We start from the raw sequence: 12,611 nt of genomic DNA, 5'->3' as shown, positions 1-12,611 counted from the left end.
TGTGTATTGTGCTGCTGTAGGTGACATGCCATGTGTATTGTGCTGCTGTAGGTGACATGACATGTGTATTGTGCTGCTGTAGGTGACATGACATGTGTATTGTGCTGCTGTAGGTGACATGACGTGTGTATTGTGCTGCTGTAGGTGACATGACGTGTGTATTGTGCTGCTGTAGGTGACATGCCATGTGTATTGTGCTGCTGTAGGTGACATGACGTGTGTATTGTGCTGCTGTAGGTGACATGACATGTGTATTGTGCTGCTGTAGGTGACATGAGTATTGTGCTGCTGTAGGTGACATGCCATGTGTATTGTGCTGCTGTAGGTGACATGACGTGTGTATTGTGCTGCTGTAGGTGACATGCCATGTGTATTGTGCTGCTGTAGGTGACATGACGTGTGTATTGTGCTGCAGTAGGTGACATGACATGTGTATTGTGCTGCTGTAGGTGACATGACATGTGTATTGTGCTGCTGTAGGTGACATGACGTGTGTATTGTGCTGCTGTAGGTGACATGACGTGTGTATTGTGCTGCTGTAGGTGACATGACATGTGTATTGTGCTGCTGTAGGTGACATGACGTGTGTATTGTGTATGCGTGTATTGTGCTGCTGTAGGTGACATGACATGTGTATTGTGCTGCTGTAGGTGACATGACATGTGTATTGTGCTGCTGTAGGTGACATGAGTATTGTGCTGCTGTAGGTGACATGACATGTGTATTGTGCTGCTGTAGGTGACATGCCATGTGTATTGTGTATGCGTGTATTGTGCTGCTGTAGGTGACATGACATGTGTATTGTGCTGCTGTAGGTGACATGACATGTGTATTGTGCTGCTGTAGGTGACATGAGTATTGTGCTGCTGTAGGTGACATGACGTGTGTATTGTGCTGCTGTAGGTGACATGACATGTGTATTGTGCTGCTGTAGGTGACATGACATGTGTATTGTGCTGCTGTAGGTGACATGACGTGTGTATTGTGCTGCTGTAGGTGACATGGCGTGTGTATGGTGCTGTGCTGCTGTAGGTGACATGACATGTGTATTGTGCTGCTGTAGGTGACATGACATGTGTATTGTGCTGCTGTAGGTGACATGGCGTGTGTATTGTGCTGCTGTAGGTGACATGACGTGTGTATTGTGCTGCTGTAGGTGACATGACGTGTGTATTGTGCTGCTGTAGGTGACATGACATGTGTATTGTGCTGCTGTAGGTGACATGACGTGTGTATTGTGCTGCTGTAGGTGACATGACATGTGTATTGTGCTGCTGTAGGTGACATGACATGTGTATTGTGCTGTAGGTGACATGACATGAGTATTGTGTTGCTGTAGGTGACATGACGTGTGTATTGTGCTGCTGTAGGTGACATGACATGTGTATTGTGCTGCTGTAGGTGACATGGCGTGTGTATTGTGCTGTGCTGCTGTAGGTGACATGGCGTGTGTATTGTGCTGCTGTAGGTGACATGACATGTGTATTGTGCTGCTGTAGGTGACATGGCGTGTGTATTGTGCTGTGCTGCTGTAGGTGACATGGCGTGTGTATTGTGCTGCTGTAGGTGACATGACATGTGTATTGTGCTGCTGTAGGTGACATGACATGAGTATTGTGTTGCTGTAGGTGACATGACGTGTGTATTGTGCTGCTGTAGGTGACATGACATGTGTATTGTGCTGCTGTAGGTGACATGGCGTGTGTATTGTGCTATGCTGCTGTAGGTGACATGACGTGTGTATTGTGCTGCTGTAGGTGACATGACATGTGTATTGTGCTGCTGTAGGTGACATGGCGTGTGTATTGTGCTGTGCTGCTGTAGGTGACATGGCGTGTGTATTGTGCTGCTGTAGGTGACATGACATGTGTATTGTGCTGCTGTAGGTGACATGCCATGTGTATTGTGCTGCTGTAGGTGACATGACGTGTGTATTGTGTTGCTGTAGGTGACATGCCATGTGTATTGTGCTGCTGTAGGTGACATGCCATGTGTATTGTGCTGCTGTAGGTGACATGACATGTGTATTGTGCTGCTGTAGGTGACATGACATGTGTATTGTGCTGCTGTAGGTGACATGACGTGTGTATTGTGCTGCTGTAGGTGACATGACGTGTGTATTGTGCTGCTGTAGGTGACATGCCATGTGTATTGTGCTGCTGTAGGTGACATGACGTGTGTATTGTGCTGCTGTAGGTGACATGACATGTGTATTGTGCTGCTGTAGGTGACATGAGTATTGTGCTGCTGTAGGTGACATGCCATGTGTATTGTGCTGCTGTAGGTGACATGACGTGTGTATTGTGCTGCTGTAGGTGACATGCCATGTGTATTGTGCTGCTGTAGGTGACATGACGTGTGTATTGTGCTGCAGTAGGTGACATGACATGTGTATTGTGCTGCTGTAGGTGACATGACATGTGTATTGTGCTGCTGTAGGTGACATGACGTGTGTATTGTGCTGCTGTAGGTGACATGACGTGTGTATTGTGCTGCTGTAGGTGACATGACATGTGTATTGTGCTGCTGTAGGTGACATGACGTGTGTATTGTGTATGCGTGTATTGTGCTGCTGTAGGTGACATGACATGTGTATTGTGCTGCTGCAGGTGACATGACATGTGTATTGTGCTGCTGTAGGTGACATGAGTATTGTGCTGCTGTAGGTGACATGACATGTGTATTGTGCTGCTGTAGGTGACATGCCATGTGTATTGTGTATGCGTGTATTGTGCTGCTGTAGGTGACATGACATGTGTATTGTGCTGCTGTAGGTGACATGACATGTGTATTGTGCTGCTGTAGGTGACATGAGTATTGTGCTGCTGTAGGTGACATGACGTGTGTATTGTGCTGCTGTAGGTGACATGACATGTGTATTGTGCTGCTGTAGGTGACATGACATGTGTATTGTGCTGCTGTAGGTGACATGACGTGTGTATTGTGCTGCTGTAGGTGACATGGCGTGTGTATGGTGCTGTGCTGCTGTAGGTGACATGACATGTGTATTGTGCTGCTGTAGGTGACATGACATGTGTATTGTGCTGCTGTAGGTGACATGGCGTGTGTATTGTGCTGCTGTAGGTGACATGACGTGTGTATTGTGCTGCTGTAGGTGACATGACGTGTGTATTGTGCTGCTGTAGGTGACATGACATGTGTATTGTGCTGCTGTAGGTGACATGACGTGTGTATTGTGCTGCTGTAGGTGACATGACATGTGTATTGTGCTGCTGTAGGTGACATGACATGTGTATTGTGCTGTAGGTGACATGACATGAGTATTGTGTTGCTGTAGGTGACATGACGTGTGTATTGTGCTGCTGTAGGTGACATGACATGTGTATTGTGCTGCTGTAGGTGACATGGCGTGTGTATTGTGCTGTGCTGCTGTAGGTGACATGGCGTGTGTATTGTGCTGCTGTAGGTGACATGACATGTGTATTGTGCTGCTGTAGGTGACATGGCGTGTGTATTGTGCTGTGCTGCTGTAGGTGACATGGCGTGTGTATTGTGCTGCTGTAGGTGACATGACATGTGTATTGTGCTGCTGTAGGTGACATGGCGTGTGTATTGTGCTGCTGTAGGTGACATGACATGTGTATTGTGCTGCTGTAGGTGACATGCCATGTGTATTGTGCTGCTGTAGGTGACATGACGTGTGTATTGTGTTGCTGTAGGTGACATGCCATGTGTATTGTGCTGCTGTAGGTGACATGCCATGTGTATTGTGCTGCTGTAGGTGACATGACATGTGTATTGTGCTGCTGTAGGTGACATGACATGTGTATTGTGCTGCTGTAGGTGACATGACGTGTGTATTGTGCTGCTGTAGGTGACATGACGTGTGTATTGTGCTGCTGTAGGTGACATGACATGTGTATTGTGCTGCTGTAGGTGACATGAGTATTGTGCTGCTGTAGGTGACATGCCATGTGTATTGTGCTGCTGTAGGTGACATGCCATGTGTATTGTGCTGCTGTAGGTGACATGACGTGTGTATTGTGCTGCAGTAGGTGACATGACATGTGTATTGTGCTGCTGTAGGTGACATGACATGTGTATTGTGCTGCTGTAGGTGACATGACGTGTGTATTGTGCTGCTGTAGGTGACATGACGTGTGTATTGTGCTGCTGTAGGTGACATGACATGTGTATTGTGCTGCTGTAGGTGACATGACGTTTGTATTGTGTATGCGTGTATTGTGCTGCTGTAGGTGACATGACATGTGTATTGTGCTGCTGTAGGTGACATGACATGTGTATTGTGCTGCTGTAGGTGACATGAGTATTGTGCTGCTGTAGGTGACATGACATGTGTATTGTGCTGCTGTAGGTGACATGACATGTGTATTGTGCTGCTGTAGGTGACATGACATGTGTATTGTGCTGCTGTAGGTGACATGACGTGTGTATTGTGCTGCTGTAGGTGACATGGCAGCTGTGATACAGGGTCTGAAGCTGTTGAACCAGGCTGACCCATGTGTTCAAGTCCTGGTTCAGGAGACCGGGGAGCATGTCATCATCACCGCGGGGGAGGTGCATCTGCACCGGTGTATCGAGGATTTACAAGAGAGGTGAGTGAGTGAGTGAGTGAATATGGTTTTACACCGCTTTTAGCAATATTCCAGCAATATCACAGCGGGGGACACCAGAAATGGGCTTCACATATTGTACCCATGTCGGGAATCGAACCTGGGTCTTTGACGTGACGAGCAAACGCTTTAACCACTAGGCTACCCGACCGCCCCACAAGAGAGGTGAGACAGTCATGCACAGATGGATATCGATGTCCGCAAGGTCAAACTCATTGATTGGTACAAATCCTACAAATCTTTCTGTGCCATTTTATTTTTCAAAAGTAATACTTGAACGTATTTCAGTGATCAAGTGATTACACCATATGAAACAGATTACTGATCATGCCACAGGTTTGTCTGTTCCATATGTGATTATATGTGTGTACAGGCCATTGGGATGTAGCTGGAATGCTGCTGACTTGGGCGTAGGCCTGCATTTATTATTCCCCGCCACGAAGTGGAAGGGGGATATAGGAATGGGTGCCGTCCTTGCGTCCGTCACTTTTCGTTTCCGGAGCACATCTTGAAAACCGTACCATATTTCCTCACCAAACTTGGTGCATAGATAGGTCTAGTTGTGAACTGGTGCCTTTTGATAGTTTGGGATTTTAAAAAAATAAAAAGGTGAGTTTCCATGGCAACGACTTTGATTTAGACTGAAAATGGCGGTAGTCCTTGTTTCCGGACCAGATCTTGAAAACTGTACCATATTTCTTCACCAAACTTTGCACATAGATAGATCTTGTGGTGGACTGGTGCCTTTTGATAGTTTGGGATTTTAAAAAATAATTTTTTTGAGTTTCCATGGCAACGACTTTAACTTGGGCTGAAAATGGCGGTAGTCATTGTTTCCGGAGCAGATCTTGAAAACTATCATATTTCTTCACCAAACTTGGCACATAATGTCATCTCACAGTATTGAATACATTTCCTCTCTTGTTGGTAAGTTCTGCATTGCTTGAGTGTATGATCCTCCAAAAGCGTCATGGACACAGTTGTTGCATTCACTGACTAACTTCATGCAGAAACACAACTCATTACAAATACAACAGTGTAACTGATCTTAAACCTACTCAACTGTATAAACACTATATATTCTTGTCAACCATACTCACTTGCTTGATAACGGTGTTAGAACCTTCACCGAAACCATCGCTCCTAATTGTTGTTAGAAGAAGTTGTTTGTCCATTTGTCTCATCCTTACTCATTCCAAATACAGTGACATATTCTATCATAAACTGCAGATGGAAAAACAACACCAGTAATAACTTTTTTTAGTGCTGCAATTAGGCCATTACAAAAAGGCCCTGTGAACTATGCATTGCACACAACCGGACATGTCATACTGGCGGGGGGTGTGAGTATTTCATGCTTGTTCATATTGTTGTCCTCCTGAAGTAATTGGAAAAAAACAGGAATCTATAGTTGGGATTGTGAGTTTGAGTGGAGTCGAGGAGTTTGTTGGAAATGTTTCAGTATCATAGGGACACTGCCTCAACCAGCAGCCAGTATGTATGGTTAAGGGGAGATAACTCATCAAGAGTGCTTCAAAGTTCCATCTGAGAAAATAGTGTCGAAAAGCATTTTTTTAATAATTTTCAATTTAGACGTACTTTTCATATATAACTGAGAATTCTTGGAGTAGAAGCTGTTGTTTGTCTTGGGGACTATGTATATCAAGTACCGTGACCTCTGAGATGAATTCCCATCTCTTTCAGATATGCCAAGGTTGAAGTGTCTGCGTCTGCTCCCATTGTTCCTTTTCGAGAGACAATAATTGAACCCCCCAAAATTGACAGGGTCAATGAGGCTATTCAGGACCAAAACCAGCCAATCAAATCTGTTGTTACAAGAGAGAGTGAAAAAAAGGAGGAAGATGCATTGGAGGAAGGTTTGATAGAAGTTTATACATCCAACAGGAAATGTGTGCTTCATGTACGTGCTGCACCCCTCCCGGAATCAGTTACCTGTCTCTTGAATAACCACCCAACAATCATAAAAACTCTCGACCAGAACACAACTGCAAGAATCAATGATAAATCAGAATGCGAAAATGAAGTTAAGATGAACACGGCAACGATTGAAGCATTGAATGATTTGAAGGCAAAGTTGAAAAAGGAATTTGAACATGCCGGAGACTTCTGGAAGGATGCTGTTGATCAGATGTGGAGTTTTGGACCTCGCAGGAATGGACCCAATATTTTGTTGAACCGAATTCCAGGCTACCAGAGACCGTCAGTTTGGAGCAGTATAGAGAAATCCACGAGCTCCATGCAGTGTCGGAACTTTGACAGTTCTGTAGTCAATGGGTTCCAGATGGCTACGTTGTCAGGGCCACTGTGTGATGAGCCAATGGTGGGCGTGTGTTTTGTGGTGAAGAAGTGGGACTATGTCACTGTGGAGGGTACCTCGTTAAAATCTAGGACTAAGCGTTCAGCTCAACCTCAGGTCAATGGGGAGGTCAAGGTCAATTCTAGGTCAAGGACTGCTGTAGACTGTGATGAAACTCTAGACTGTGATTCAACTGAGGAGGATTCTCATGTATCCAAACAGAAGCAAGTCGCATTTGGTCCCTTCTCTGGTCAGCTGATGTCTTGCATGAGAGATGGGTGCCGCCGGGCATACCAGGCTCAGCCACAGAGGCTGTCAGTCGCCATGTACAAGTGCACGATACAGGCCACAACAGAGGTGCTCGGTAAGCTAAGGCACAAGAACATACACACTTGCTTGTCAGGCCCTCTCACATCAGTACAACATCCAGCATGAAATAATTTTATTTCTAACTGGAGATAAAAAATAAAATTTAGATCACCAGTCATTTCTTTCCAACTGAAACATCCTCGTTACCATGCCTACACCAATATGTTCTCCATGTGAGATTGTCTGAGACGTAGCATTTTGTGTATCCTTATAAACAGTCGTCAGTACTTCACGGGCTGCACTGTGTTCCTTCGTCTCCAGTGAACACATACATGCTGTCAGTGGTGGTGACCAGCCCAAGTCTTCAGCTAATGTCAATACACAATTCACAACTCACCCCTCTCTCTGGCATCCTTACAGCTGGCATCCCTTCCACTAGCATCCCCCTTGCTTGCATCCCTCCCACCAACTGGCATCCCTCTTGCTGGCATCCCTCCCACTAGCATCCCTCCCACTGGCATCCCACCAACAGGTATCCCACCAACTGGCACCCCTCTTGCTGGCATCTCACCAACTGGCACACCTCTTGCTGGCATCCCACCAACTGGCACCCCTCTTGCTGGCATCTCACCAACTGGCACCCCTCTTGCTGGCATCTCACCAACTGGCACCCCTCTTGCTGGCATCCCACCAACTGGCACCCCTCTTGCTGGCCTCCCTCCCACTAGCATCCCTCCCACTGGCATCCTTCCAACTGGCATCTCACCAACTGGCATCTCACCAACTGACATCCCTCCCACTAGCATACCTCTTGCTGGCACCCTTCTCTCTGGCATCCCTCCCATTGGCACCCCTCTCGATGGCACCCCTCCAACTGGCACCCCTCTTGCTGGCACCCTTCTCTCTGGCATCCCTCTCTCTGGCATCTCTCCCACTGGCACCCCCCTCGCTGGCATCCCTCTCTCTGGCACCCCTCCCGCTGGCACCCCTCCCGCTGGCACCCCTCTCTCTGGCATCCCTCTCTCTGGCATCCCTCCCACTGGCATCCCTCCCACTGGCACCCCTCCCGCTGGCACCCCTCTCTCTGGCATCCCTCTCTCTGGCATCCCTCCTACTGGCATCCCTCCCACTGGCACCCCTCTCTCTGGCATCCCTCCCAATGGCACCCCTCTTACTGGCACCCTTCTCTCTGGCATCCCTCCCACTGGCACCCCTCTAGCTGGCACCCCTCTCTCTGGCATCCCTCCCAATCGCACCCCTCTTACTGGCACCCTTCTCTCTGGCATCCCTCCCACTGGCTTCCCTCTATCTGGCTTCCCACTGGCACCCCTCTCTCTGGCATCCCTCTCTCTGGCATCCCTCTCTCTGGCATCCCTCCCACTGGCACCCCTCTCGCTGGCATCCCTCTCTCTGGCATCCCTCCCAATGGCACCCCTCTTACTGGCACCCTTCTCTCTGGCATCCCTCCCACTGGCACCCCTCTCTCTGGCATCCCTCTCTCTGGCATCCCTCCCACTGGCATCCCTCTCGCTGGCATCCCTCTCTCTGGCATCCCTCCCAATGGCACCCCTCTTACTGGCACCCTTCTCTCTGGCATCCCTCCCACTGGCTTCCCTCTATCTGGCTTCCCACTGGCACCCTTCTCTCTGGCATCCCTCCCACTGGCTTCCCTCTATCTGGCTTCCCACTGGCACCCTTCTCTCTGGCATCCCTCCCACTGGCATCCCTCTCGCTGGCATCCCTCTCTCTGGCATCCCTCCCAATGGCACCCCTCTTACTGGCACCCTTCTCTCTGGCATCCCTCCCACTGGCATCCCTCTCGCTGGCATCCCTCTCTCTGGCATCCCTCCCAATGGCACCCCTCTTACTGGCACCCTTCTCTCGGGCATCCCTCCCACTGGCTTCCCTCTCACTGGCACCCCTCTTGCTGGCACCCCTCTCTCTGGCACCCTTCTCGCTGGCATCCCTCCCACTGGCTTCCCTCTATCTGGCTTGCCACTCGCACCCTTCTCTCTGGCATCCCTCCCACTGGCATCCCTCCCAATGGCACCCCTCTTACTGGCACCCTTCTCTCTGGCATCCCTCCCACTGGCATCCCTCTCGCTGGCATCCCTCCCAATGGCACCCCTCTTACTGGCACCCTTCTCTCGGGCATCCCTCCCACTGGCTTCCCTCTCACTGGCACCCCTCTTGCTGGCACCCCTCTCTCTGGCACCCTTCTCTCTGGCATCCCTCCCACTGGCTTCCCTCTATCTGGCTTCCCACTGGCACCCTTCTCTCTGGCATCCCTCCCAATGGCATCCCTCCCACTGGCACCCCTCTCTCTGGCATCCCTCCCAATGGCACCCCTCTTACTGGCACCCTTCTCTCTGGCATCCCTCCCACTGGCATCCCTCTCGCTGGCATCCCTCCCAATGGCACCCCTCTTACTGGCACCCTTCTCTCTGGCATCCCTCCCACTGGCATCCCTCTCGCTGGCATCCCTCTCTCTGGCATCCCTCCCAATGGCACCCCTCTTACTGGCACCCTTCTCTCTGGCATCCCTCCCACTGGCATCCCTCTCGCTGGCATCCCTCTCTCTGGCATCCCTCCCAATGGCACCCCTCTTACTGGCACCCTTCTCTCTGGCATCCCTCCCACTGGCATCCCTCTCGCTGGCATCCCTCTCTCTGGCATCCCTCCCAATGGCACCCCTCTTACTGGCACCTTTCTCTCTGGCATCCCTCCCACTGGCTTCCCTCTATCTGGCTTCCCACTGGCACCCCTCTTGCTGGCGTTCCTCTCGCTGACACCCTTCTCTCTGGCATCCCTCCCACTGGCACCCCTCTCTCTGGCATCCCTCTCGCTGGCACCCCTCTCGCTGGCACCCTTCTCTCTGGCACCCCTCTCTCTGGCACCCCTCCCACTGGCATCCCTCCCACTGGCACCCCTCTCTCTGGCATCCCTCCCAATGGCACCCCTCTTACTGGCACCCTTCTCTCTGGCATCCCTCCCACTGGCATCCCTCTCGCTGGCATCCCTCCCAATGGCACCCCTCTTACTGGCACCCTTCTCTCGGGCATCCCTCCCACTGGCTTCCCTCTCACTGGCACCCCTCTTGCTGGCACCCCTCTCTCTGGCACCCTTCTCTCGGGCATCCCTCCCACTGGCTTCCCTCTATCTGGCTTCCCATTCGCACCCTTCTCTCTGGCATCCCTCCCACTGGCATCCCTCCCACTGGCACCCCTCTCTCTGGCATCCCTCCCAATGGCACCCCTCTTACTGGCACCCTTCTCTCTGGCATCCCTCCCACTGGCATCCCTCTCGCTGGCATCCCTCCCAATGGCACCCCTCTTACTGGCACCCTTCTCTCTGGCATCCCTCCCACTGGCATCCCTCTCGCTGGCATCCCTCTCTCTGGCATCCCTCCCAATGGCACCCCTCTTACTGGCACCCTTCTCTCTGGCATCCCTCCCACTGGCATCCCTCTCGCTGGCATCCCTCTCTCTGGCATCCCTCCCAATGGCACCCCTCTTACTGGCACCCTTCTCTCTGGCATCCCTCCCACTGGCATCCCTCTCGCTGGCATCCCTCTCTCTGGCATCCCTCCCAATGGCACCCCTCTTACTGGCACCTTTCTCTCTGGCATCCCTCCCACTGGCTTCCCTCTATCTGGCTTCCCACTGGCACCCCTCTTGCTGGCGTTCCTCTCGCTGGCACCCTTCTCTCTGGCATCCCTCCCACTGGCACCCCTCTCTCTGGCATCCCTCTCGCTGGCACCCCTCTCTCTGGCATCCCTCTCGCTGGCACCATTCTCTTTGGCATCCCTCACACTGGCTTCCCTCTCACTGGCACCCCTCTTGCTGGCACCCCTCTCTCTGGCACCCTTCTCTCTGGCATCCCTCCCACTGGCATCCCTCTCACTGGCACCCCTCTCGCTGGCACCCTTCTCTCTAGCACCCCTCTCTCTGGCATCTCTCTGGCATCCCTCTCGCTTGCATCCCTCTCTCTGGCACCCCTCTCTCTGGCATCCCTCTCGCTTGCATCCCTCTCTCTGGCATCCCTCTATATGGCACCCCTCTCGCTGGCATCCCTCCCACTGGCACCCTTCTCTCTGGCACCCCTCTATCTGGCATCCCTCTATCTGGAACCCCTCTCTCTGGCACCCCTCTCGCTGACTTCCCTCTCGCTGGCACCCCTTTATCTGGCACCCCTCTATCTGGCAACCCTCTCGCTGGCAACCCTCTCTCTGGCATCCCTCTATCTGGCACCCCTCTCTCTGGCATCCCTCTCTCTAGTATCCCTCTATCTGGTATCCCTCTATCTGGCATCCATCTTGCTGGTAGCCTTCCCTCTTATATCCCTCCCATTGGCATCCCATCAGCTGGCACTGGCTTTCCTCTTGCTGGAAGCTGGTTATGTTGATTTGTTGGTCATGAAGTGCACTACACCATATACACAGTATAGCCGACTTGTGTAGTCACTTGGATGGAGGAACATATACAAGCCCATGAAGTATTGACACAGATTACCAACGTTAAGTAGTTGTGCTATGTTCCTTTAAGGCCATACTTGGAATGTGCCAGGTCATATCAATATTATCATAATCACATATAAATATTTACATACTTAACATACATAGTAAATAAGCTCCCAAATAACATGGTAGAAAGTATGCAAAATACAAACTTGTGTGAGAGTAGGTCCTGGTTTAATCCTGGGATGTTTGTCCTCTCGAAAATGTTTACATAATAACTAGCCATTCCCTCCAAAAGCACATCAGCTGCTCTAACTTGTGTTGAACATACAAGAAGTGTTGGTGTGGTCTCCATGACCATGATGACAACCCATCCTTATTTTCCACCACCAGGTAAACTCTATGCAGTCCTGGGCAAGAGGAATGGTCGAGTGATGTCCGAAGAGATGAGGGAAGGGACACAGATTTTCAGCGTAGAAGCCACGCTCCCCATCATTGAAAGTTTTGGGTTTGCTCAGGACATCCGCAAGAAGACCAGCGGTCTAGCCAGTCCACAGCTGACCTTCAGTCACTGGGAGGTAGGTGCATCTACCATGGCAGTCTTGCCAACAACGGGATTGTTTCTATGTGTATATGTCATGGATTATGTGATAGTCATATGACCACAGTAAATTAATTATTAGAGTTACATGTAATCTTTGCAAAAATGTTCTGTGTTGTTTTGTTGTTGTTGTTTTTGTTGCTTTTCAAATTCATCAATTCCAATAATTGTCAACATGTCACACAGAGCATATGCCTGGAGTGTATCAAGTTAACTGGAAAGGGAAGTCCACATAGAGATATATTTTGTGTGTTGGTATTTGGGATCAATGCAGGGATGAAAATCTGATATTTAGTTTCTTAAGGCTAATGGAAGATGGAAGGCATGCTTGAC

General features: G+C 50.3%; 1 protein-coding gene across 1 annotated transcript in view; it reads left to right on the top strand.

Moving 5' to 3' along the window:
• Positions 1–12,611, top strand: part of LOC124131362 (elongation factor-like GTPase 1) — a 41,736-nt gene that overhangs the window by 23,946 nt on the left and 5,179 nt on the right. Inside the window, exons 18-20 of the mRNA XM_046494599.2 lie at positions 4,430–4,577; positions 6,300–7,276; positions 12,071–12,255. Coding sequence (XP_046350555.2) covers positions 4,430–4,577; positions 6,300–7,276; positions 12,071–12,255 — 1,310 coding nt within the window. The remainder of the gene's footprint in view (positions 1–4,429; positions 4,578–6,299; positions 7,277–12,070; positions 12,256–12,611) is intronic.

The sequence above is a fragment of the Haliotis rufescens genome, unplaced genomic scaffold (assembly GCF_023055435.1).
Source record: "Haliotis rufescens isolate VD_foot unplaced genomic scaffold, xgHalRufe1.0.p SCAF_1, whole genome shotgun sequence".
Lineage (NCBI taxonomy): Eukaryota > Metazoa > Mollusca > Gastropoda > Lepetellida > Haliotidae > Haliotis > Haliotis rufescens.
The sequence above is the reverse complement of the archived record's forward strand: the minus strand, read 5'-3'. Positions and strand labels throughout refer to the sequence as shown.